Genomic DNA, 23695 nt, shown 5'->3' on the forward strand with positions numbered 1-23695 from the left:
CTAGCAGACCTGGGTTCAGATACTATTTTTAATCATTCAAAATACCTTATCTGGGAACCAGTGATATAGTCCTAAAAGTGCAAACCCGGCCCACCTGGCACTCCAGGGAGACTATACGGTAGAACAAACGCTAAAAGTATTTGAAAGGTTTCAAATAGTATTTAAACCCAGGTCTGCTTGGGAGACAGACAGACTGGAGGAAAGTCCAGCCAGTTGGTTAAAACCAATCCATCTCTCTCCCCTGTCAATCCTCAATGTCACTCACATAACTCAGGGTGATTTAAAGGACATACTAAATTAACAGTGGTTTAGTCCTATTGTGAGAGTAGAAATGGACAGATGATGAACAGCACGGAGCTCTCTTGAAAGACAATTGACAATTTATGCATTCCTTAAGACATACTGTAAACAGTAGATATTGGGTTGCCTCTGTGCCACTGGGTGTGTACTGTGTTCTGTGATCAGTGTTCTGAACATTCTGTGCTGTCCAATTTAGCTAGTCTGTGGCCTCTGTGCCATGACAGCCTATGTGCTGTATGCATTCTACAGTGCTGTCCTATTTGGCCAGTGTCGACAGGCTTATCACTGTGACCAGGGCTTCTGATGGGTTTAATACAAACCGCCCTGTCTTTCTGCCATCCCATCCCAGCTCTCTCTCCCTCTCTCTCTCTGGTCTCCCCAGGCGACACTGGTCTCTGGATGACAGCTCAGAAAGGCTCAGCTAGTTTCTGGAAATCGATTCCGCTTACATGCCTTTGTTCTATTTTTCACTAAAACACTGGGCCAGACTCAACATGAAAAACTGGGCCAGACTCAACATGAAACACTGGGCCAGACTCAACATGAAAACTGGGCCAGACTCAACATGAAACACTGGGCCAGACTCAACATGAAAAACTGGGCCAGACTCAACATGAAAACTGGGCCAGACTCAACATGAAAAACTGGGCCAGACTCAACATGAAACACTGGGCCAGACTCAACATGAAAAACTGGGCCAGACTCAACATGAAAACTGGGCCAGACTCAACATGAAAACTGGGCCAGACTCAACATGAAAACTGGGCCAGACTCAACATGAAAAACTGGGCCAGACTCAACATGAAAACTGGGCCAGACTCAACATGAAAACTGGGCCAGACTCAACATGAAAACTGGGCCAGACTCAACATGAAAAACTGGGCCAGACTCAACATGAAAAACTGGGCCAGACTCAACATGAAAACTGGGCCAGACTCAACATGAAAACTGGGCCAGACTCAACATGAAAACTGGGCCAGACTCAACATGAAACACTGGGCCAGACTCAACATGAAAAACTGGGCCAGACTCAACATGAAACACTGGGCCAGACTCAACATGAAAAACTGGGCCAGACTCAACATGAAAACTGGGCCAGACTCAACATGAAAAACTGGGCCAGACTCAACATGAAAAACTGGGCCAGACTCAACATGAAAAACGGGGCCAGACTCAACATGAAAAACTGGGCCAGACTCAACATGAAAAACTGGGCCAGACTCAACATGAAAAACTGGGCCAGACTCAACATGAAAAACTGGGCCAGACTCAACATGAAAAAAGCCCATGCACTATCTTACTATCTGGAGAGAAGAGACCACAGACTGTACTGTACCTCTACTGGAGAGAAGAGACCACAGACTGTACTGTACCTCTACTGGAGAGAAGAGACCACAGACTGTACTGTACCTCTACTGGAGACAAGAGACCACAGACTGTACTGTACCTCTACTGGAGACAAGAGACCACAGACACTATTAAAATGGGGAGGGGTCTGTGTGCTTCATACTGGGCACGTGCAGAACGACGACTGGGCAATGGCAATAGGGGAGGGGCTTGGGAGAAGACGTGGGAGGGCACACTCTGGGTGGGGCTTTGTGGGTTTGAGGAATCAGGGAAGGAGGGGATTGGTGATTTTTTGGGGCCAGCCAACTAAATATTGTTTTGTGTGCAAAAAACACGGGTAGCAAAAAGTCATGACAGAACGGACATGGAGAGACAGAGAGAGACAGAGAGAGACAGAACGGACATGGAGAGACAGAGAGAGACAGAGAGAGACAGAACGGACATGGAGAGACAGAGAGAGACAGAATGGACATGGAGAGACAGAGAGAGACAGAACGGACATGGAGAGACAGAGCGAGAAACAGAGAGAGACAGAACGGACATGGAGAGACAGAGAGAGACAGAGAGAGACAGAACAGACATGGAGAGACAGAGAGAGACAGAGAGAGACAGAACAGACATGGAGAGACATGGAGAGACAGAGAGAGACAGAACAGACATGGAGAGACAGAGAGAGACAGAGAGAGACAGAACAGACATGGAGAGACATGGAGAGACAGAGAGAGACAGAACAGACATGGAGAGACAGAGAGAGACAGAGAGAGACAGAGAGAGACAGAACAGACATGGAGAGACAGAGAGAGACAGAACAGACATGGAGAGACAGAGAATGACAGAGAGAGACAGAGAGAGACAGAACAGACATGGAGAGACAGAGAGAGACAGAACAGACATGGAGAGACAGAGAGAGACAGAGAGAGACAGAACAGACATGGAGAGACAGAGAGAGACAGAACAGACATGGAGAGACAGAGAGAGACAGAGAGAGACAGAACAGACATGGAGAGACAGAGAGAGACAGAACAGACATGGAGAGACAGAGAGAGACAGAGAGAGACAGAATGGACATGGAGAGACAGAGAGAGACAGAACGGACATGGAGAGACAGAGAGAGACAGAGAGAGACAGAACAGACATGGAGAGACAGAGAATGACAGAGAGAGACAGAGAGAGAAAAAGACCTCACTTGAAAGATGGCCAAGTCTGATAATGTTCTAAAAAGTAGTTCTGCTCAGGCTTTTGTGGGACAAGCATGTGAACAGAGAGGAACACAGAGGTTGAAACAAGCGCTACATCCCAAATGGCACCCTATTCCCGATATAGTGCACTACTTTTGTCCAGGCATCATATGGTTCTGGTCCAAAGAAGTGCACTATAGGAAATAGGGTGCCATTTGGAACGCATCCTGTCTTGTCATCCAGGGGAGATGTGTAGTCAGGTGAGTCACCCAGGGGAGATGTGTAGTCAGGTGAGTCATCCAGGGGAGATGTATAGTCAGGTGAGTCATCCAGGGGAGATGTGTAGTCAGGTGAGTCATCCAGGGGAGATATATAGTCAGGTGAGTCACCCAGGGGAGATGTGTAGTCAGGTGAGTCACCCAGGGGAGATGTGTAGTCAGGTGAGTCATCCAGGGGAGATGTGTAGTCAGGTGAGTCATCCAGGGGAGATGTATAGTCAGGTGAGTCACCCAGGGGAGATGTGTAGTCAGGTGAGTCACCCAGGGGAGATGTGTAGTCAGGTGAGTCATCCAGGGGAGATGTGTAGTCAGGTGAGTCACCCGGGAGAGATGTGTAGTCAGGTGAGTCATCCAGGGGAGATGTATAGTCAGGTGAGTCATCCAGGGGAGATGTGTAGTCAGGTGAGTCACCCAGGGGAGATGTGTAGTCAGGTGAGTCATCCAGGGGAGATGTATAGTCAGGTGAGTCATCCAGGGGAGATGTGTAGTCAGGTGAGTCACCCAGGGGAGATGTGTAGTCAGGTGAGTCATCCAGGGGAGATGTGTAGTCAGGTGAGTCACTCAGGGGAGATGTATAGTCAGGTGAGTCACCCAGGGGAGATGTGTAGTCAGGTGAGTCATCCAGGGGAGATGTATAGTCAGGTGAGTCATCCAGGGGAGATGTGTAGTCAGGTGAGTCATCCAGGGGAGATGTATAGTCAGGTGAGTCATCCAGGGGAGATGTGTAGTCAGGTGAGTCATCCAGGGGAGATGTGTAGTCAGGTGAGTCACCCAGGGGAGATGTGTAGTCAGGTGTGTCATCCAGGGGAGATGTATAGTCAGGTGTGTCACCCAGGGGAGATGTGTAGTCAGGTGTGTCACCCAGGGGAGATGTGTAGTCAGGTGTGTCACCCAGGGGAGATGTGTAGTCAGGTGAGTCATCCAGGGGAGATGTGTAGTCAGGTGAGTCACCTGGGGGAGATTTGTAGTCAGGTGAGTCATCCAGGGGAGATGTGTAGTCAGGTGAGTCATCCAGGGGAGATGTGTAGTCAGGTGAGTCACCCAGGGGAGATGTGTAGTCAGGTGAGTCATCCAGGGGAGATGTATAGTCAGGTGAGTCGTCCAGGGGAGATGTGTAGTCAGGTGAGTCACCCAGGGGAGATGTGTAGTCAGGTGAGTCATCCAGGGGAGATGTGTAGTCAGGTGAGTCACTCAGGGGAGATGTATAGTCAGGTGAGTCACCCAGGGGAGATGTGTAGTCAGGTGAGTCATCCAGGGGAGATGTATAGTCAGGTGAGTCATCCAGGGGAGATGTGTAGTCAGGTGAGTCATCCAGGGGAGATGTATAGTCAGGTGAGTCATCCAGGGGAGATGTGTAGTCAGGTGAGTCACCCAGGGGAGATGTGTAGTCAGGTGAGTCACCCAGGGGAGATGTGTAGTCAGGTGTGTCACCCAGGGGAGATGTGTAGTCAGGTGAGTCATCCAGGGGAGATGTGTAGTCAGGTGAGTCACCCAGGGGAGATGTGTAGTCAGGTGTGTCATCCAGGGGAGATATATAGTCAGGTGTGTCACCCAGGGGAGATGTGTAGTCAGGTGTGTCACCCAGGGGAGATGTGTAGTCAGGTGTGTCACCCAGGGGAGATGTGTAGTCAGGTGTGTCACCCAGGGGAGATGTGTAGTCAGTTGTGTCATCCAGGGGAGATGTGTAGTCAGGTGTGTCACCCAGGGGAGATGTGTAGTCAGGTGTGTCACCCAGGGGAGATGTGTAGTCAGGTGAATGTGTGGCTCTTCAGAACTGAACATGTTTACACTCTTAGAATTTTTTTTGCTATCTACAACCTAAAAGTGTTCTTTGGCTGTTCCCATAGGAGAACCCTTTGAAGAACTCTTTTTGGTTCCAGGTAAAACTATTTTCCACAGACGGTTCTACTTGGAACCCAAAATGGTTCTACCCGGGACCAAAAAGGGTTCTCCTATGGGGACAGCCGAAGAACCCTTTTGGAACCCTTTTTTCTATGAGTGTAGGAGATGCTGCTCGAGGTTGATGTTGAGGATGGATGGACTGGCGAGGGCACGATAGTATCATTCAATGACGATAGAACTGAACAAACACACACGTCATGTACTGTCAATGGGTTTCTGTCCGGATTGGTGGATGAGTTTACATCTACAGCATGTAGCCACTGTAGTACTAGTAACCCATTATGTGTGTGAACTGTGTGCATATGTGTGTGTTGGTAACCTGAAGCTAGCTAGTTAGCTGTGGCGGTAGGGAGGGAGGGAGGGAGGGAGGGCTGGAGTGGGGTTCCATGTCTCTGTCATCACTGGCAATCTGTTTCAGCACATCCACACACTCACTGCTCACATCAGCTATGGAAAGACGGAAAGCTAGGCATTCCTTCCAATATCACCATGCCAAGTCTTGTTTATAAGCCCAGAAACCCCGTAAGGAATGACTGTATGCCTTGAGGATAGAGGAAGTAGCAACAATATGTTGTATAGGTCTTATCTATATTTCACATCAGAATGGCGAACAGTAGTAAAACCTGATTCACCTCTAGTCTCAAGGAGAGCTTACAGCATGTACAGTCTTCCTGGCAATACTACCGTAGGGGTTTGATTAGAGAGAGAGAGAGAGAGAGAGAGAGAGAGAGAGAGAGAGAGAGAGAGAGAGAGACAGAGAGAGAGACAGAGAGACAGAGAGTTAGATAGCGAAATAGCGAGAGAGTGAGAGAGAGAGAGAGAGAGAGAGAGACAGAGCGAAAGAGCAAGAGAGAGACAGAGCGAGAGAGAGAGAGAGAGAGAGAGAGAGAGAGAGAGAGAGAGGGAAGGGAGACGAGAAAGGTGGGAGTTTCCTAGAAATTTCTTAGAATGTTGTTCTGTCACAAAGCATGACGAAAGAGCAGGTGAGAATTCATAGGATAATTAACTGAAAAGGAAAACAAGAAGAGAAGAGAAAAGCAACCAGAGAACGCTAACAAACCATACAGTCAGTAAAAGGGAGTAGAGTAATAACAACTATGACAAAACAAGAAGAGAGTCAGAAGGAACAGAGGAAAATAAAAGAGGACATTAAGGAGAGAGAGACAAACAGAGACAGAGAGGGAGGAGGGAGGGGAAGGCAGGATACGTTTTGGGGGAAGTTAGTGGCCCATTGGGGGTTTGTTGTAGAGTTCAGGCTCAGTGGACAGGGAAGGAAGGGGTGGAGGCAGGGAGGCAGACAGGGACCTGGCCTGGGTCACAAGCACTATAGAGAGTATGTGAATACTACATGTCCAAAAGCACTGCACAGAGAGAGAGAGAGAGAGACAGAGAGAGAGAGAGACAGAGAGAGAGAGAGAGAGAGAGAGAGAGAGAGAGAGAGAGAGAGAGAGAGAGAGAGAGAGAGAGAGAGAGAGAGAGAGAGAGAGAGAGAGAGAGAGAGAGAGAGAGAGAGAGAGAGAGAGAGAGAGAAAGAGAGAGAGAGAGAGAGAGAGAGAGAGAGAGAGAGAGAGAGAGAGAGAGAGAGAGAGAGAGAGAGAGAGAGAGAGAGAGAGAGAGAGAGAGAGAGAGAGAGATAGATAGATAGATAGATAGATAGATAGATAGATAGATAGATAGAGAGATGTGCTACTATAGAACTTCACTTAGTTTAAATAACTTTTTGTAGATTCAATAAATTGAGAAGTCAGTGTTATTGGTCTAAATGATGAGCTCAAAACACAGTGAAAGAAATATCAAAGTGGGAGAGAGTTATAGAGGCTGTAAATAAATGTACTCACATGTGTGTTGGGGATGACTACATTTATTACTTCATTCTTTCATAGATGACAACATGATTTTAGTCAGCGTCAACCCTCAGATATGTGGATGGTTTGGCATGTTTCTGCCTGTTTGACCAACCTGGTCTCAGAGCATTTTGTATTATTCTGTACGTAAATCTGAAACATTCCATGTCGTATGATATCTTACATTTCGCATTGTACTGTATGTATTAATTTGTGGATGTCCATCATCCATTTCGTATGATATGTTATGAATTACATTTCGCATGATATGTTACGAATTTGCAAACGTGCAATATGCTACAAATTTTCTAAATATACAATATGTTATGAATTTTAAAAACATACGATATGTTACGAATTTCAATTTGTTGTGGCTAATGCTAGCTAGGTGGCTAGGTAACTAACGTTATTGTTAGCTAGCTGGCTAACGTTAGCTAGGCTAGGGATTAGGGTTAAGGTTAAGGTAAGGAGTTAGGTTAAGGTTAGGGTTAGAGGAAGGGTTAGCTAACATGCTAAGTAGTTGCAAAGTAGCTAAAAAGTAGTTAGCACTTGAAATGTTGCTAATTAGCTCAAATGCTAAAGTTGTCCGTGATGAGTTTCCAAAACGTGACCTTTCAAACTCTAAGAATGTCTGTAAAATGAAACTACTAGAAAACATATAGGTTATGTATTGACTGCTGCCTTAGCGTTGTGTCCTGTAGAAGTATAGGTTCCTTCATGTATATTTGAAGATAACTCCTCTGCACTATCACCACCACTGTTCTCTAGTTCCTGCCACAAACTATCCTGCTTTATGACATGACAATTATATGAGGAAAGAGAGAATAACTACTAATGTTCTTAACTGTTTGCTACTGCAACAAAAGGGCTATTAAAGAGAGTGCGTCTGTATGTGTGTGTGTGCATCTGTGTGCGTGTGTGTGTCTGTGCTCAGGCTCTCTACTCTGAATGTGTGTGTGTACACACATCCTGCCAACTTAAGAAAATAAATGATCAAATATGGAAGGTATGGAGTATGGTATGGAGTAATATGGAGGTTTTAAATCAATGAACAATTTAATCAACATCATTCCTGATAATCTTTCTCATGTGCATGTGTGTGTGTGTTTGCACGCGCATACGTGTGTGTGTGTGTGTGTGTGTGTGTGTGTGTGTGTGTGTGTGTGTGTGTGTGTGTGTGTGTGTGTGTGTGTGTGTGTGTGTGTGTGTGTGTGTGTGTGTGTGTGTGTGTGTGTGTGTGTGTGTGTGTGCGCATGTGAGACAGCCCAGGCAGTGTGTACGTTTGTGTTTATGAAGGGAGCCCAGCCAGCCAGCCATTGCAGCACAGATTGACAGGAAATGGTGTTGTGGCTGCCTGATGGGTCGTACCACTTCCACCAGTCTGACGGGGGAATATGGAAGTTCAGCAGGTAGGGAGGGCACAGAGCCAGAACACATGCTATGGTGAATCCCTCCTCCTTCTCCTCCTCCCATTGTATTGTATTCAGATGTTTGTTTTAATGGACAACCAGCCAGTGTCTGTCTACTGCTCAACAGTTGAACCAGTCTCAGTCTTTTTTATGGATTATTGATATGCTATTGATTCACTACACATCATTTTATCTGTATCCCAAATGGCCTCATATGGTCTATATAGTGCACTATATAGGAATATGGTTCCATTTGGACCACAGGCTTTGATTGTAAAGCATTCTGTTTGTAGAGCAGGGTTGCATGGTGTCTTTGAAAGCTCTAAGGGAAGAAAGCTGTAGTGAGGTGAAGGGACAATGAATCTCCCAGTAAAGAATGTGGATGGGTGGTTTTGGATGTAAGGCATAACTATTGTGACTTCTGTGTCTGTGTACTTACCTTTCAATTGTTGCAGGATGACACGTCTTCTATTAGTGACGTTATAGAAATACCTTCTTCTTCTTCTTCCATGTTCATATTAGTATTTTGGTAACACTTTCTATGAAGTACATAGGAACAGTATAATGCTTTATAACGTCCTTTATAATGCCTTATGATACACTTAAAACGTGTTATGACACTGACCTAAAGCATTATATGTACAGTGCATTCTGAAATATTCAGACCCCTTCCCTTTTTCCACAGTTTGTTACGTTACAGCCTTATTCAAAAATTGATTCAATTACATTTTTTCCTCATCAATCTACACACAATACCCCAGAAAGTTAAAACAAAAACAGATTTCTAGATTTTTTCCCAAATGTATTATTTACCTTATTTACATAAGTTTTCAGACCCTTCGCTATTTCTGGTATTTGGTATTGTATTAGGATCCCCAATAGCTGTTACAAAAGCAGCAGCTACTCTTCCTGGGGTCCACACAGAACATGATAAATAACATTAATAGACAAGAACAGCTTGAAATTGAGTTCAGGTGCATCCTGTTTCCATTGATCATCCTTGATGTTTCTACAACTTGATTGGAGTTCATCTGTGGTAAATTAATTTGATTAGGCATGATTTGGAAAGGCACACACCTGTCTATATAAGGTCTCACAGTTGACAGTGCACAGTTGACAGTCAGAGCAAAAACCAAGCCATGAGATTGAAGAAATTGTCAGTAGAGCTCCGAGACAGGATTGTGTCGAGGCACAGATCTGGGGAAGGGTACCAAAAAATGTCTGTAGCATTGAAGGTCCCCAAGAACACAGTGGCCTCCATCATTCTTAAATGGGAGATGTTTGGAACCACAAAAACTTTTCCTCGAGCTGGCCGCCCGACCAAACTGAGCAAATACATGTGTGCCAAGCTTGTGGCGTCATACCGATGAATACTCAAGGCTGTAATTGCTGCCAAAGATGCTTCAACAAAGTACTGAGTAAAGTGTCTGAATACTTATGTAAATGTGATATTTCAGTTGTTCTTTTTTATAGATCTTCAAAAATAAAAATAAATAAAATGTTTTTGTTTTTGTTTTGTCATTATGGGATATTGATGAGGAAAAATAACAATTGAATCATTTTAGAATAAGGCTATAATGTAACAGAATGTGGAAAAAGTGAAGGGGTCTGAATACTTTCCGAATGCACTATATGTACTTCATAAAAAGTGTTGCATTCCCTGTTTATATTCATTTTCCTCTCTTCATTTCCTACGTCTCTCGTTTTGTTTTGAGCTTCAGTTAAATGTTTGTTTTGACTTGAAGGAGGTCAGATGAGCTTGAGAGGAGTGTGTCCACTGCCAAGCTCACAGTGTGTGTGTATGTGCGTGTGTGTATGTGTATGTGTATTTATTGAGGGTATTTATCTGACTTAATGTACAGAGGGGATTGAGCAATGCAAGCTTTCATTCTTCACAGTTAAAGCACTGCCGGAGAGAGAGGGTGAGATAAAGAATGAGAAAGAGAATGATAGAATGAGAAGAAGAGAGAGTGAGAGAGAGAGAGAGAGAGAGAGAGAGAGAGAGAGAGAGAGAGAGAGAGAGAGAGAGAGAGAGAGAGAGCTTGAACGCTCCTGCCCATTCTCTGTTCCCTGGAACACATAGACAAAAGGGAAGGATTTAGCCTGGCATCTGGTTTCTGGGTTCAGCACAATGTTATCTCTGTCTGTCTCTATATCTCTCTCTCTTTCTCTCTCTGTCTGTGTCTCTCTCTCTCTTTCTCTCTCTCTCTCTCTCTCTCTCTTTCTCTCTCTGTGTCTCTGTGTCTCTCTCTCTTTCTCTCTCTCTCTCTCTCTCTTTCTCTCTGTCATGGGTGGGTGGTGTATAAGGCCTCGGGTTGGGGCTGACTGTAGGGTTGGGGCTGACTGTAGGGTTGAGGCTGACTGGAGGGTTGGGGCTGACTGTAGGGTTGGGGCTGACTGTAGGGTTGGGGCTGACTTTAGGGTTGGGGCTGACTGTAGGGTTGGGGCTGACTGGAGGGTTGGGGCTGACTGGGGGGTTGGGGCTGACTGTAGGGTTGGGGCTGACTGGAGGGTTGGGGCTGACTGGAGGTTTGGGACTGACTGGAGGGTTGGGGCTGACTCTGGAGGGTTGGGGCTGACTGGAGGGTTGGGGCTGACTCTGGAGAGTTGGGGCTGACTCTGGAGAGTTGGGGCTGACTCTGGAGGGTTGGGGCTGACTCTGGAGGGTTGGGGCTGACTCTGGAGGGTTGGGGCTGCCTCTGGAGGGCTGACTCTGGAGGGTTTGGGCTGACTCTGGAGGGTTGGGGCTGACTCTGGAGGGTTGGGGCTGACTCTGGAGGGTTGGGGCTGACTCTGGACCTATATGTTGGAGGACCTAGGTATAGCATAGCCAACAGGGGAAGGGGCTGCCTAGTAAACTACATGTTGGGATGCAGGGGGTGCGGTGTACAGACCCCAGAGCTGTGCTGCTGGGGCTGGTGTGGGCTCAGCTCACACTTTAGCATGTATATGGGGGGCTGGTGAGTCGTCTGGGGGACTTTGTATGGGTGTGGGGCGTCAGGGGGGTTCTATGTACCGTGGACAACGAGGGGGGCTTGGTTCTAACTTTCTAGGTCTGTTAAAATAAAGTAAAGTTTGTTATTTTAATGACGTAACTATTGGGCCAATAAAATAAAATCTCTCTCCCTCTTTCTCTTTCCGTCTCTGTGGCTGCCTTTTTCTCTGCCTGCCCAGACTTTAATATGGTTATGATTAGAGACGGGGGCTAAGGGAGGGAGGGAGGGGGGAGGAGGGGGCTCATATTTACTGCAGGGGTAGTGGGGGAGGTGCAGTGTAAAGACAAATCGAGAGAACCAAGAGGGATCTGAATAGGGCAGAGGAGGGGAGGGGTTGTGTTTGTTTGCATTCGGGCTGAAATATGAAAAACAAAAGAAAGCGGGGACAAAAAGAGAGGAGAGGAGAGAGAAGAATGGAATAAAGTTTTGTCCTCTAACAAATCAGTCCCCGCCTAGCAGCACGGGGCTCTGGCCACTTCCCCTCCTTTTCCCCTCCCTCCTCCTCTCTCTCAATCTCTCTCCACCCCCTCCCTCTGGGTCCCCTCTCTCTCTCTCTCCCTCTCCACCCCCCCGCTCTCAGTCTGAGGCAGTTGGTTCGCTCCGCTGTGCCGTATGTGTCTGGGATGCAGCAGTGGAAGAAAGAGAGAGCTGAAAGAGAGAGAGAGCTGAAAGAGAGAGAGAGAGGGAGGGAGCTGTTATTTAGGTCTGTTACAGCAGACAGGGAGCAGCTCGCCCTAGGGCAGGGGGAGACGATAGAGCAACACTGAACTCAGAACAGCACATTCAGCTACAGATACAGCCAGGCAGGAACCAGCCCTGCATTCCAGCTGAGGGGAAGGGAAAGGAGGTATAGAAACTGAAGTGCCAGCAGGAAAGGATAGAACAGACGGGAGAGAGAGAGAGAGAGAGAGAGAGAGAGAGAGAGAGAGAGAGAGAGAGAGAGAGAGAGAGAGAGAGAGAGAGAGAGAGAGAGAGAGAGAGAGAGAGAGAGAGAGAGAGAGAGAGAGAGAGAGAGAGAAGGAACGAAGGAAAAGGTAGCAGCAGGCAGCAACACATCAAGACAAGGGTTTGATCTGGGACCTTCACTGCTGCTGCTACTGTTGTTGTTGTTGTTATTGTTGTACTCCGGTAAGGTGACCTAGCTACTCCAGGAACAAGGAAGGGGGGGTACAGCAGCAGGTTTAACCTGTGTGTTCTCAGGAGGTAGGGGCTAGGGAGGGGGTACAGTAAAAGGAGGTTGAAAGCTCCACCACCATGTTTGACTGTATGGAAGCTCTGGGGATGGGCCCACGCCAGCTATATGATGTCACCAGCCGGGGTGCGTGCATGCTGCGGAAGGCGAGCCCCTTCTTCGCAGGGCTGGACCCCTTCGCTTGGACCGGCAGCGCCAGCGTTCAATGTAAGTCAATGGCATCCTGTTTGCATGTCCTGTGTCATGCTCTTCCACTGAGCTAGCTGGCATCGGATTCAGTGTGGGCCGTGGAGGGGTTTTTGTTTACCACAGGCTGTACTGCTCTCAGATCTGCTCGTGGGCTGACTGTCAGAGCTGAAGGGGCTAGAGACCTTGTGTGTGTGTGTGTGTGTGTGTGTGGACAGGAAGAGACTGTTACTGGAGCCTGTTGGGACAGCTCCACTACGATATAATATGCTAGCCTCTGTGTGTGTGTTTCACTGTGACAATGCTAACCCACAGGTTCAGGTTTCACTGTGGCAATGCTAACCCACAGGTTCAGGTTTCACTGTGGCAATGCTAACCCACAGGTTCAGGTTTCACTGTGGCAATGCTAACCCACAGGTTCAGGTTTCACTGTGGCAATGCTAACCCACAGGTTCAGGTTTCACTGTGGCAATGCTAACCCACAGGTTCAGGTTTCACTGTGACAATGCCAACCACCTGAGTTTTGACCTTGTGGGGTAGGTTAGGTTCTGTATACAAAACAGAAAAGAGTAAGAAAGTACAGATGAAATATTGAGAGGAAGAGAGAGAGGGAGAAACCTGACACTTTCGACAAAATGTCAGCCATCCACATTACATTGGTCTTGTTCCCTTCACAATCGCCTCTGTGACAGCTACTAGTGCTTTCCATGTGGAGACTACAATGGGTTTTGAATCTAGTTTTTTTATATAAAGTAGACATAAAAAGCGGTCTTCTAAAAACATTTCTGTGCTCCCGGTATTTTTAGTTGGAGGTATTGTTGGTGTTTATGTTTGTGTGTAAGGATTTTTCTCTTGAGCTAAATAGCTATAAATTAATCAGTAGATGAATTATTGAATGGATAAATTTATGAATAAATTAGTAACTTGGAATGTTGCTAGGCTTCAGAAGAGCCAAAGGGTCTTGCCAGATTTCTTTTCTCTCTCTTTTTCTGTGTCAGTGTTCACATTTTTCCTCCCTCGCTCCCTCCTTTCCAGACTTCAGACACTACTCTGGCTCTAACAACAGGCCTGTCTCAGATAGACAAAACTGGGGTCAATTTCCATAGGCGTCCAGGGGGCCTGTGTGGCTGGGAGAAAGAGAGGGACTGTGGAAAAGAAGGAGTGGGGGTGTGTTGTTCTCTTCTAGGGAGCAAGTCAGAAATGATACAAGCAAGAAGAAATACACAACACACCATCAAACTACGGACAATCTAGCTTGTTTAGTTGTTGCACACAAACAACACGTTTGCTTGCTTCTGTTCATGTGTTCCCATTTAGTGTTTTAAAATCCTTTTGAAACCCAGATGCTGTGTTGTGTTCACATTGAGGGTTGTTTCTCACATTTGATTTGTTCAACCTTCTGCTTTTTTGTTCCTTTTTACTGGATCTTGGGGTCATCTGTCTTCATTACTCGTGAAGACACCAGCGTTTCAGTGGCTGTCATACACACTGGGCTCTCTTTAATGAAGACAGATGCCCTGTCAGGACAAGGGAGGCCGAGGGGGACTCCATGCAGACCAGCCTCTCCTCTTCTGCTTTGCTTTCTTCTTTCTTTCCTGTTCTCCATTCTTCTGCTCTTCTGCTCTCCTCTCTTCTCTCCTCTCCTCTTCTCTTCTCATCTCTCCTTTATTCTCCTCTCTTCTACTCTTCTCTCCCCTCCTCTTCTGTTTTCTTCTCTCCTTTCTTCTCCTCTCCTCTTCTCTCCTTTCCTCTCCTCTCCTCCTCTTCTCTTCTCACCTTTCCTCTGCTCTTTTTCCCTCTCCTCTCTCCTACAGCCAGCCAAGGAGCTCTGATAATAACAAAATATTTGTTTATTTAGTCAGAGACCTCACCGCTCTCACCGACCCACACAACCATTTAAAACGTAGCCAGTCAGGTCCCAAAGTTATTTTATTTTTGTTCTTTGTTCCAGGAAATCAAAGAGAACGAACGATCGGTCAGTTGGTGTTTCTGTGCTAGTGTGTGTGTACGTCTGTGCTAGTGTGTGTGTGTGCGCATCTGTGCTTCTGTGTACGTGTGTGCTGTGTACTGTTTTAGTCCTTCTGTGCTTAATCTTAGTAAACAAGGCGACCCTATCCCACACGAGGAGCAGCCATAATATCTCTCCTTACTGAACCAGTTGGCCCTCATTGTCCTCTACAATGAGGCAGATGAATTGATGTTTGAGTCTGATCTCTCATTAGGCCTGGCCAGCTGCAGAGCACAGTGACTTGTGTCTTAAATGGCACCCTATTCCCTATATAATGCACTAATTCTATGTGCCCTGGTCAAAAGTAGTGCACTATATAGGGAATAGGGTGCCATTTGGGACACAACTGAACCAGGGAGCTAGCAGCAAGCTAGAGAGCTAAACCCTCCAAAGTAAAGACACTCAGCTAGGATAGCTCCTCTACTCAGCTCTGCTCTCATAGCATTAACAACAATCAGGACTTCTTGAGTCTTGAGTCCCAGTCAGCTGCTTAAAGTGTGACACCATTTCTTAAATTTGGCCTAGATATTCTGTGAGTTTATTTCTGTTTGAGGGAGGACTCTAAAATCAGAGTAAATAAAGATTTTAACATATTTTTATCAAAGATTTTTAAACAGCCCCCCACAACTATATGCAATAATTCTCTATATGCAATCTAAACATTACCAACATGGGGATTCGTTGTGGAGTTATTTTTTGTGATTTTATTACAATTCTGACATACAGATGTCATGCTTTAAAAACAATTTTTACTCAGACCCAAATCTGGAAATCAGTGGGTTAGGTTTCGAATTTCCTGGGTGTTTTCAATGTCATTGCTTTTTGTCTCAATCTGTTTAGAATCAAAGGGAGTTTTAGTGTGTGGTCATGATCAGCTTTTCTGTTTTCTGTCTGGTGGTTGGAGACTGCTGCTTTTCTGTCCAATGTCAGAGGTTACAGAGAGGCTGTGGGCTGGCCAATGTCAGATCCACAACATGTGTGGTGTCCTTGTCTGCCGTTTGAGAAGGAGGAGAGAAGAGCCTTTTAAATTGCTGTTATTGTGTAGCCTACTGCTGTTTAAGTGTCTGATGTTATGTAGCTGGAACTAATACATCAGGGCTGCATGGAAAGGAAAATGGTGAAATGATTTAGACATACGCCAATAAGCAAGAAATGACTCAACTGTCATACAAGATGACGTTTGATGATATGAAGAAAGGTTTATGAGCTCTTTCTTCACTTGCTATGTTACTGTGCTTGGAAGGATAACACATTTTATCTCTAATTTATGGACAGGAAAAGGATAATGATTTAGTCATACGATAATAGTTTATTCATACGTCAATGATAGCAAAATGTGTACCAGATGCCAAATGATGTAAAAACGATTTCCTGCCTTTTGCTTCACTTGTCATGTTAATCTTCTCATGCAGGAGCTTTATCATCTCATACTGTAATATTAGAAAAGAGGTTATATTTTTTAATCATAATTTTTTTTTTTTTTATCTTTATTTAACTATGCAAGTCAGTTAAGAACAAATTCTTATTTACAATGACGACCTACCCCGAACAAACCCGGATGACACTGGGCCAACTGTGCACTGCCCTATGGGACTCCCAATCACGGCCGGATGTGATGTAGCCTGAAATCGAACCAGGGACTGTAGGGACACTTCTTGCACTGAGATACAGTGCCTTAGACCGCTGCGCCACTCGGGAGTTATAAACTGGGTGGTTTGAGCCCTGAAGAATGCTGATTGGCTGACAGCCATGGTATATCAGACCGTATACCACGGGTATGATAAAACATGTATTTTTACTGCTCTAATTATGTTGGTAACCAGTTTATAATAGCAATAAGGCACCTCGGGGGTTTGTGTATGGCCAATATTCCACGTCTAAGGGCTGTGTCCAGGCACTCTGCGTTGCATCGTGTGTAAGAACAGCCCTTAGCCGTGGTATATTGGCCGTGTACCACACCTCCTCGTGCCTTATTGCTATTATATTTGATGTATTATAGTAACCAACAGAGTCATGTTTACTGTCTAACTGTACCTTGGCCAATTTGGATTGTTTTGACTTTGATATCCCCCTCTCCTTACTGTCGATATATTCACAATCATGTTATGTGGTAATAACGGATAACACTTTATTAATCAACACACACACACACACACACACACACACACACACACACACACACACACACACACACACACACACACACGCACACACACACACACACACACACACACACACACACACACACACACACACACACACAACCCCCCACCCCCACACACACACACACACACACACACACACACACACACACACACACACACACACACACACACACACACACACACACACACACACACACACACACACACACACACACACACAAACCTCTTTGTTTTCCCTTAATGTGCTGTTCAATGTGAATTGATGAGCTAATTGAAACAGGCGCTATATCTTTCTGGCTTGGAGCGCAAGACAACTACGTCCCAAATGGCACCCTATTTCCTGTATAGTGCACTACTTTTGACCAGGGCCCATAGGGATTATATAGGATATAGGGTGCCATTTGGGACGCGGAAACAGACTACTAAGTGGTTCCTGTGACCACTGTCACACCGAGCAGCTCAGATCATTCTCTCTAGTAATGGAACTACAGATCATTCTCTCTACTAATGGAACTCTGCAGTTATTTCATTATAATTACAAAAGATTCAATTAAAATATTAGAATGCCTGAGGGGGCAGGACTGTGAATAGATAGTGGGTTGGTTGGTTGGTTAGGAGGGATGGTTAGGAGCGATGGTGGGTGTGTGGTGGGTGGGGAGTGTGTCAAATCAAATCAAATCCAATGTTATTTGTCATGAGCGCCGAAAACAACAGGTGTAGACCTTACTGTGAAATGCTTACTTACAAGCCATTAACCAACAAATAGAGTTGAGAAAATGTTTACTAAATAAAATAAAGTAAAAAATAAAATAAAAAGTAACACAATAAAATAACAATAACGTGGCTATATACAGGGGGTACCGGTACTGAGTCAATGTGGAGGGGTACAGGTTAGTCGAGTTAATTTGTAGGTAGGGGTAAAGTGACTATGCATAGATAATAAACAACGAGTATCAGCAGTGTAAAAACAAAGGGGGTGGGGTGTCAATGTAAATAGTCCGGGTGGCAATTTGATTAATTGTTCAGCAGTCTTACGGCTTAGGGGTAGAAGCTGCGGTAGCAGAGAGAACAGTCTATGACTAGGGTGGCTGGAGTCTTTGACAATTTCTTTGGGCCTCCCTCTGACACTGCCTAGTATATAGGTCCTGGATGGCAGGAAGCTTGGCCCCAGTGATGTACTAGGCTGTACGCTCTACCCTCTGTAGGGCCTTACGGTCGGTCGGTGGTGCAGCTGTATAACTTTTTGAGGATCTGGGGACCAATGACAAATCTTCAAATCGTCTCCTGAGGGGGAAAAGGTGTTGTCATGCCCTCTTCATGACTGTCTTGGTGTGTTTGGACCATGATAGTTTGTTGGTGATGTGGACACCAAGGAACTTTAAACTCTCGACCCGCTCCACTGCAGACCCATTGATGTTAATGGGGGCCTGTTTGGCCCTCCTTTTCCTGTAGTCCACTATCAGCTCCTTTGTCTTGCTCACATTGAGGGAGAGCTTGTTGTCCTGGCAGGTCTCTGATCTCCTCCCTGTAGGCTGTCTCATCAGGCCTACTACTGTTGTGTCGTCAGCAAACTTAATGATGGTGTTGGAGTTGTGCTTGGCCACAGAGTTGTGGGTGAACAGGGAGTACAGGAGGGGACTTAGCACATCCCATTGAGGGGCCCCAGGGTTGAGGATCAGCGTGGCGGATGTGTTGTTACCTACCCTTACCACCTGGGGGCGGCCCGTCAGGAAGTCCAGGATCCAGTTGTAGAAGGAGGTGTTTAGTCCCAGGGTCCTTAGCTTAGTGATGAGGTTTGTGGGCACTATGGTGTTGTCAATGAACAGCATTCTCACGGGTGTTCCTTTTGTCCAGGTGGGAAAGGGCAGTGTGGAGTGCAATTGAGATTGCGTCCTGTGTGGATCTGTTGGGTTTCCAGGATGATGGTCTAGGTTTTCCAGGATGATGGTGTTGATGTGAGCCATGAACAGCCTTTCAAAGCACTTCATGGCTACCGACATGAGTGCTATGGGACGGTAGTCATTTAGGCAGGTTACCTTCGCTTTCTTGGGCACAGTGACTATGGTGGACCTCTTGAAACATGTAGGTATTACAGACTTGATCAGGGAGAGGTTGAAAGTTTCAGTGAAGACACTTGCCAGTTGGTCTGAGCATGCTCTGAGTACACATCCTGGTAATCCGTCTGGCCCCGCGGCCTTGTGAATGTTGACCTGTTTAAGGCCTTGCTCACATCGGCTACGGAGAGCATGATCACACAGTTGTCCGGAACAGCTGGTGCTCTCATGCATGCTTCAGTGTTGCTTGCCTCGAAGCGAGCATAAAAGGCTTTTAGCTCATCTGGTAGGCTCATGTCACTGGGCAGCTCGCTGCTGGGTTTCTCTTTGTAGTCCATAGTAGTTTGCAAGCCCTGCCACATCCGATGAATGTCAGAGCCAGTGTAATAGGATTCAATCTTAGTCCTGTATTGACACTTTTCCTGTTTGATGTCTTGTAAGCGTCATGATTAGTTGTACGGATGTTGCCTGTTATCTATGACATCTGGTTGGGATATGTACGTACAGTCACTGTGGGGATGACGTCAGGGCAGCAGCAGGCATGTGTACTAGTCAGCCAGTTCTGTGCTGTGATGACATACATAAACCCTGTTGATCCCATCAAGATCATGTCAAATGAATGTGTGCAAGTAAAAAGGCTTACATTGTTGTGTTACAAGGTGGGTTAAAATAGATTTAATTGTAAAAAAAAAACACTGTAATGTCAAAGTGAAAGAAAAAACACTTACTGTATATACTGTATCTTGATTACATAAGTATTCAAACCCCTGAGTCAATAGAATCACCTTTGGCAGGGAATACAGTTGTGAGTCTTTCTGGGTAAGTCTCTAATTGCTTTGCAGACCTGGATTGTACAATGTTTGCAAATTATTCTATTTAAAATTCTTGAGGTCTGTCAAGTTGGTTGTTGATCATTGCTAGATAGCCGTTTTCAAGTCTTGCTATGGATTTTCAAGACGATTTAAGTCAAAACTGTAACTAGGCCACTCAGGAACATGCAATGTCATCTTGGTAAGCAACTCCAGTGTATATTTGGCCTTGTGTTTTAGGTTATTGTCCTGCTGAAATGTGATTTTTGTATTCAATTGTCTGTTGGAAAGCAGACAACCAGGTTTTCCTCTAGGATTTTGCCTGTGCTTAGCTCTATTCTGTTTCAATGTACCTTTAAAAAAACTCCCTAGTCCTTGATGATGACAAGCATAGCCACAACATGATGCAGCCACCACCATGCTTGAAAATATGTGTGGTACTCAGTGCTGTGTTGTGTTGGATTTGCTCCAAACGTAACACTCTGTATTCAGGACATGAAGTTAATTTCTTTGCCACATTTTTGCAGTATTTGGCTGCTCTAACAAGGCAGAAAAGACAAAGGGAATTGTTATTTTTTTACAGATTACCCGCAACCATGAAACACCAAGGATATAGACTCAAAACTATCAGAAAGCGGACCTGAACCCAGACAGCTGTCAGTACTTTATTTGACACTTAAATACCTGAATGAATTAAACACAACCAAACAATTAAGAGCCCTGATGGTACAGGTGACCTGAAAAAGTGATATTGTAACATCAGGTGCACTTTTGATTTGTTTATGTACTACTGTAGGTTCACCAGCTGACCTCTATCAAGACACCCATGTCGATTGGATTCCCACTGTGTAGATGAGCAGTGCTGCAGCAGCATCAGATTCCCACTGTGTAGATGAGCAGTGCTGCAGCAGCATCAGATTCCCACTGTGTAGATGAGCAGTGCTGCAGCAGCATCATATTCCCACTGTGTAGATGAGCAGTGCTGCAGCAGCATCAGATTCCCACTGTGTAGATGAGCAACGCTGCAGCAGCATCAGATTTCCACTGTGTAGATGAGCAGTGCTGCAGCAGCATCAGATTCCCACTGTGGAGATGAGCAATGCTGCAGCAGCATCAGATTCCCACTGTGTAGATGAGCAGTGCTGCAGCAGCATCAGATTTCCACTGTGTAGATGAGCAACGCTGCAGAAGCATCAGATTTCCACTGTGTAGATGAGCAGTGCTGCAGCAGCATCAGATTCCCACTGTGTAGATGAGCAACGCTGCAGCAGCATCAGATTCCCACTGCATAGATGAGCAGTAGCATCAGATTTCCACTGTGTAGATGAGCAACGCTGCAGCAGCATCAGATTCCCACTGTGTAGATGAGCAGTGCTGCAGCAGCATCAGATTCCCACTGTGTAGATGAGCAGTGCTGCAGCAGCATCAGATTCCCACTGTGTAGATGAGCAGTGCTGCAGCAGCATCAGATTTCCACTGTGTAGATGAGCAGTGCTGCAGCAGCATCAGATTTCCACTGTGTAGATGAGCAATGCTGCAGCAGCATCAGATTCCCACTGTGTAGATGAGCAGTGCTGCAGCAGCATCAGATTCCCACTGTGTAGATGAGCAGTGCTGCAGCAGCATCAGATTTCCACTGTGTAGATGAGCAGTGCTGCAGCAGCATCAGATTCCCACTGTGTAGATGAGCAACGCTGCAGCAGCATCAGATTTCCACTGTGTAGATGAGCAGTGCTGCAGCAGCATCAGATTTCCACTGTGTAGATGAGCAGTGCTGCAGCAGCATCAGATTCCCACTGTGTAGATGAGCAACGCTGCAGCAGCATCAGATTTCCACTGTGTAGATGAGCAGTGCTGCAGCAGCATCAGATTCCCACTGTGTAGATGAGCAGTGCTGCAGCAGCATCAGATTCCCACTGTGTAGATGAGCAGTGCTGCAGCAGCATCAGATTCCCACTGTGTAGATGAGCAGTGCTGCAGCAGCATCAGATTTCCACTGTGTAGATGAGCAACGCTGCAGCAGCATCAGATTAAACAGAAACAGTTTCATTGTCATTTATATTTATGTACACAGTAAGTATATATAAATGCAATTTGGAACATGGAAAATAGTATTGTTTATGATATTGTAAACATACTGTACTTTAATAATAAGCTATATTATGTATGGGTGAAATGATAAGTATTTTGTGTGTTATCTCTTTGTTGCTTTGCCCCATTGAAATAAAGGTATTTCTTATGGCCTAACTAATCTTTTCTTTTACAATTTTAACACATTTAGCATAGACAATGTAATTGTTGTATTTGTCCTAGGCAAACCATCTGCATTATCACAGTACCACCTCAAAGTGCCACTCAGACTTTCTGGGAGAAAAGTATCTGTCATTGAAATTGATAGTAGTGGTTGTGTGTATGTTTTAAGCTAAGGATCCTATCATTTCCTGCTTCTAGACATTTCACTGCCTAGATTACAAGGATTGGATATGCACTAAACAATTTCATGTCAGCACAAGGCATGTACAAAATGTAGTGTAATGATTAGCCTCATATACATTGTCTACTGGTATTGTTTTTAAATTGAGAACATATAGCTCAACAATATGTAAACAATGTGTGAGTTAAGCTATTCTCTGCTTCAGATGCACAGTGTCAAGGGGTGCATTGCAAATGCCCATAAGGCTAATGCCATCATACTGTACAGTAGGCCAGTGGTTCCCAACTCCGTTCCTCGAGTACACCAACAGTACACATTTTTATTGTAGCCTCGGACAAGCACACCTGATTCAACTTGTCAACTAATCATCATAGCCCGGTTGCATCTAAACATCTTAAGTATTTCCCTTAAGGATTTACCTTAAGGAATAATGTCCCCTTACCTAAGGGAATTGTTTAAGGGCATTGTATTTATTATTCTATATTTTTTAAATTTCACCTTTATTTAACCAGGTAGGCCAGTTGAGAACAAGTTCTCATTTACAACTGCGACCTAGCCAAGATAAAGCAAAGCAGTGCGACACAAACAACACAGAGTTACACATGGGATAAACAAACGTACAGTCAATAACACGATAGAAAAATCTAAATACAATCTAAATACATGTGCAAATGTAGTAAGATTTGGGAGGTAAGGCATAAATAGGCCAATAGTTGCGAAATAATTACGATTTAGCATTAACATTGGAGTGATAGATGTGCAGAAGATGAACGTGCAAGTAGAGATACTGGGGTGCAAAGGAGCAGAAAAATAAATAACAATATGGGGATGAGGTAGTTGGGTGGGCTATTTACAGATGGGCTGGGTACAGATGGGCTGTGTACAGGTGCAATAATTGGTAAGCTACTCTGACAGCTGATGCTTAAAGTTAGTGAGGAAGATATAAGACTCCAGCTTCAGTGATTTTTGCAATTCGTTCCAGTCATTGGAAGCAGGGAACTGGAAGGAAAGGCGGCCAAAGCAGGAGAAGGCTTTGGGGATGACAGTGAAATATACCTGCTGGAGCGCGTGCTATGGGTGGGTGCTGCTATGGTGACCGGTGAGCTGAGCTAAGGCAGGGCTTTACCTAGCAAAGACTTATAGATGACCTGGAGCCAGTGGGTTTGGCGACGAATATGAAGCAAGGGCCAGCCAATGAGAGCATACAGGTCGCAGTGGTGGATAGTATATGGGGCTATGGTGACAAAACGGATGGCAATGCGATAGACTACATTCAATTTTCTGAGTAGAGTGTTGGAGGCTATTTTGTAAATGACATCGCCGAAGTCAAGGATCGGTAGGATAGTCAGTTTTACGAGGGTATGTTTGGCAGCATGAGTGAAGGATGCTTTGTTGCAAAATAGGAAGCCGATTTTAGATTTAATTTTGGATTGGAGATGCTTAATGTGATTCTGGAAGGAGAGTTTACAGTCTAACCAGACACATAGGTATTTGTAGGTGTCCACATATTCTAAGTCAGAACCGTCCAGAGTAGTGATGCTACATGGGCGGGTGCGGGCAGCGATCGGTTGAAGAGCATGCATTTAGTTTTAC

At 45.4% G+C, this 23695-nt stretch overlaps 2 protein-coding genes across 2 annotated transcripts in view; one reads left to right on the plus strand and one right to left on the minus strand.

Annotated features, from left to right (window-relative positions):
- Positions 1-11203, minus strand: part of LOC120059603 (proline-rich extensin-like protein EPR1) — a 15515-nt gene extending 4312 nt beyond the window's left edge. Inside the window, exons 1-4 of the mRNA XM_039008733.1 lie at positions 11149-11203; positions 10585-11057; positions 10315-10328; positions 3095-4869 (exon numbers count right to left, since the gene is read on the minus strand). Coding sequence (XP_038864661.1) covers positions 3095-4869; positions 10315-10328; positions 10585-11057; positions 11149-11203 — 2317 coding nt within the window. The remainder of the gene's footprint in view (positions 1-3094; positions 4870-10314; positions 10329-10584; positions 11058-11148) is intronic.
- A 655-nt stretch (positions 11204-11858) lies between these two features.
- The window catches only part of LOC120059123 (retinoic acid receptor gamma-A-like), a 51386-nt gene continuing 39549 nt past the window's right edge, over positions 11859-23695 (plus strand). Inside the window, exon 1 of the mRNA XM_039007936.1 lies at positions 11859-12653. Within this exon, the coding sequence (XP_038863864.1) occupies positions 12509-12653 (145 nt within the window). The 5' untranslated portion in view covers positions 11859-12508. The remainder of the gene's footprint in view (positions 12654-23695) is intronic.

This window comes from Salvelinus namaycush, chromosome 14, assembly GCF_016432855.1.
Source record: "Salvelinus namaycush isolate Seneca chromosome 14, SaNama_1.0, whole genome shotgun sequence".
Taxonomy (NCBI): domain Eukaryota; kingdom Metazoa; phylum Chordata; class Actinopteri; order Salmoniformes; family Salmonidae; genus Salvelinus; species Salvelinus namaycush.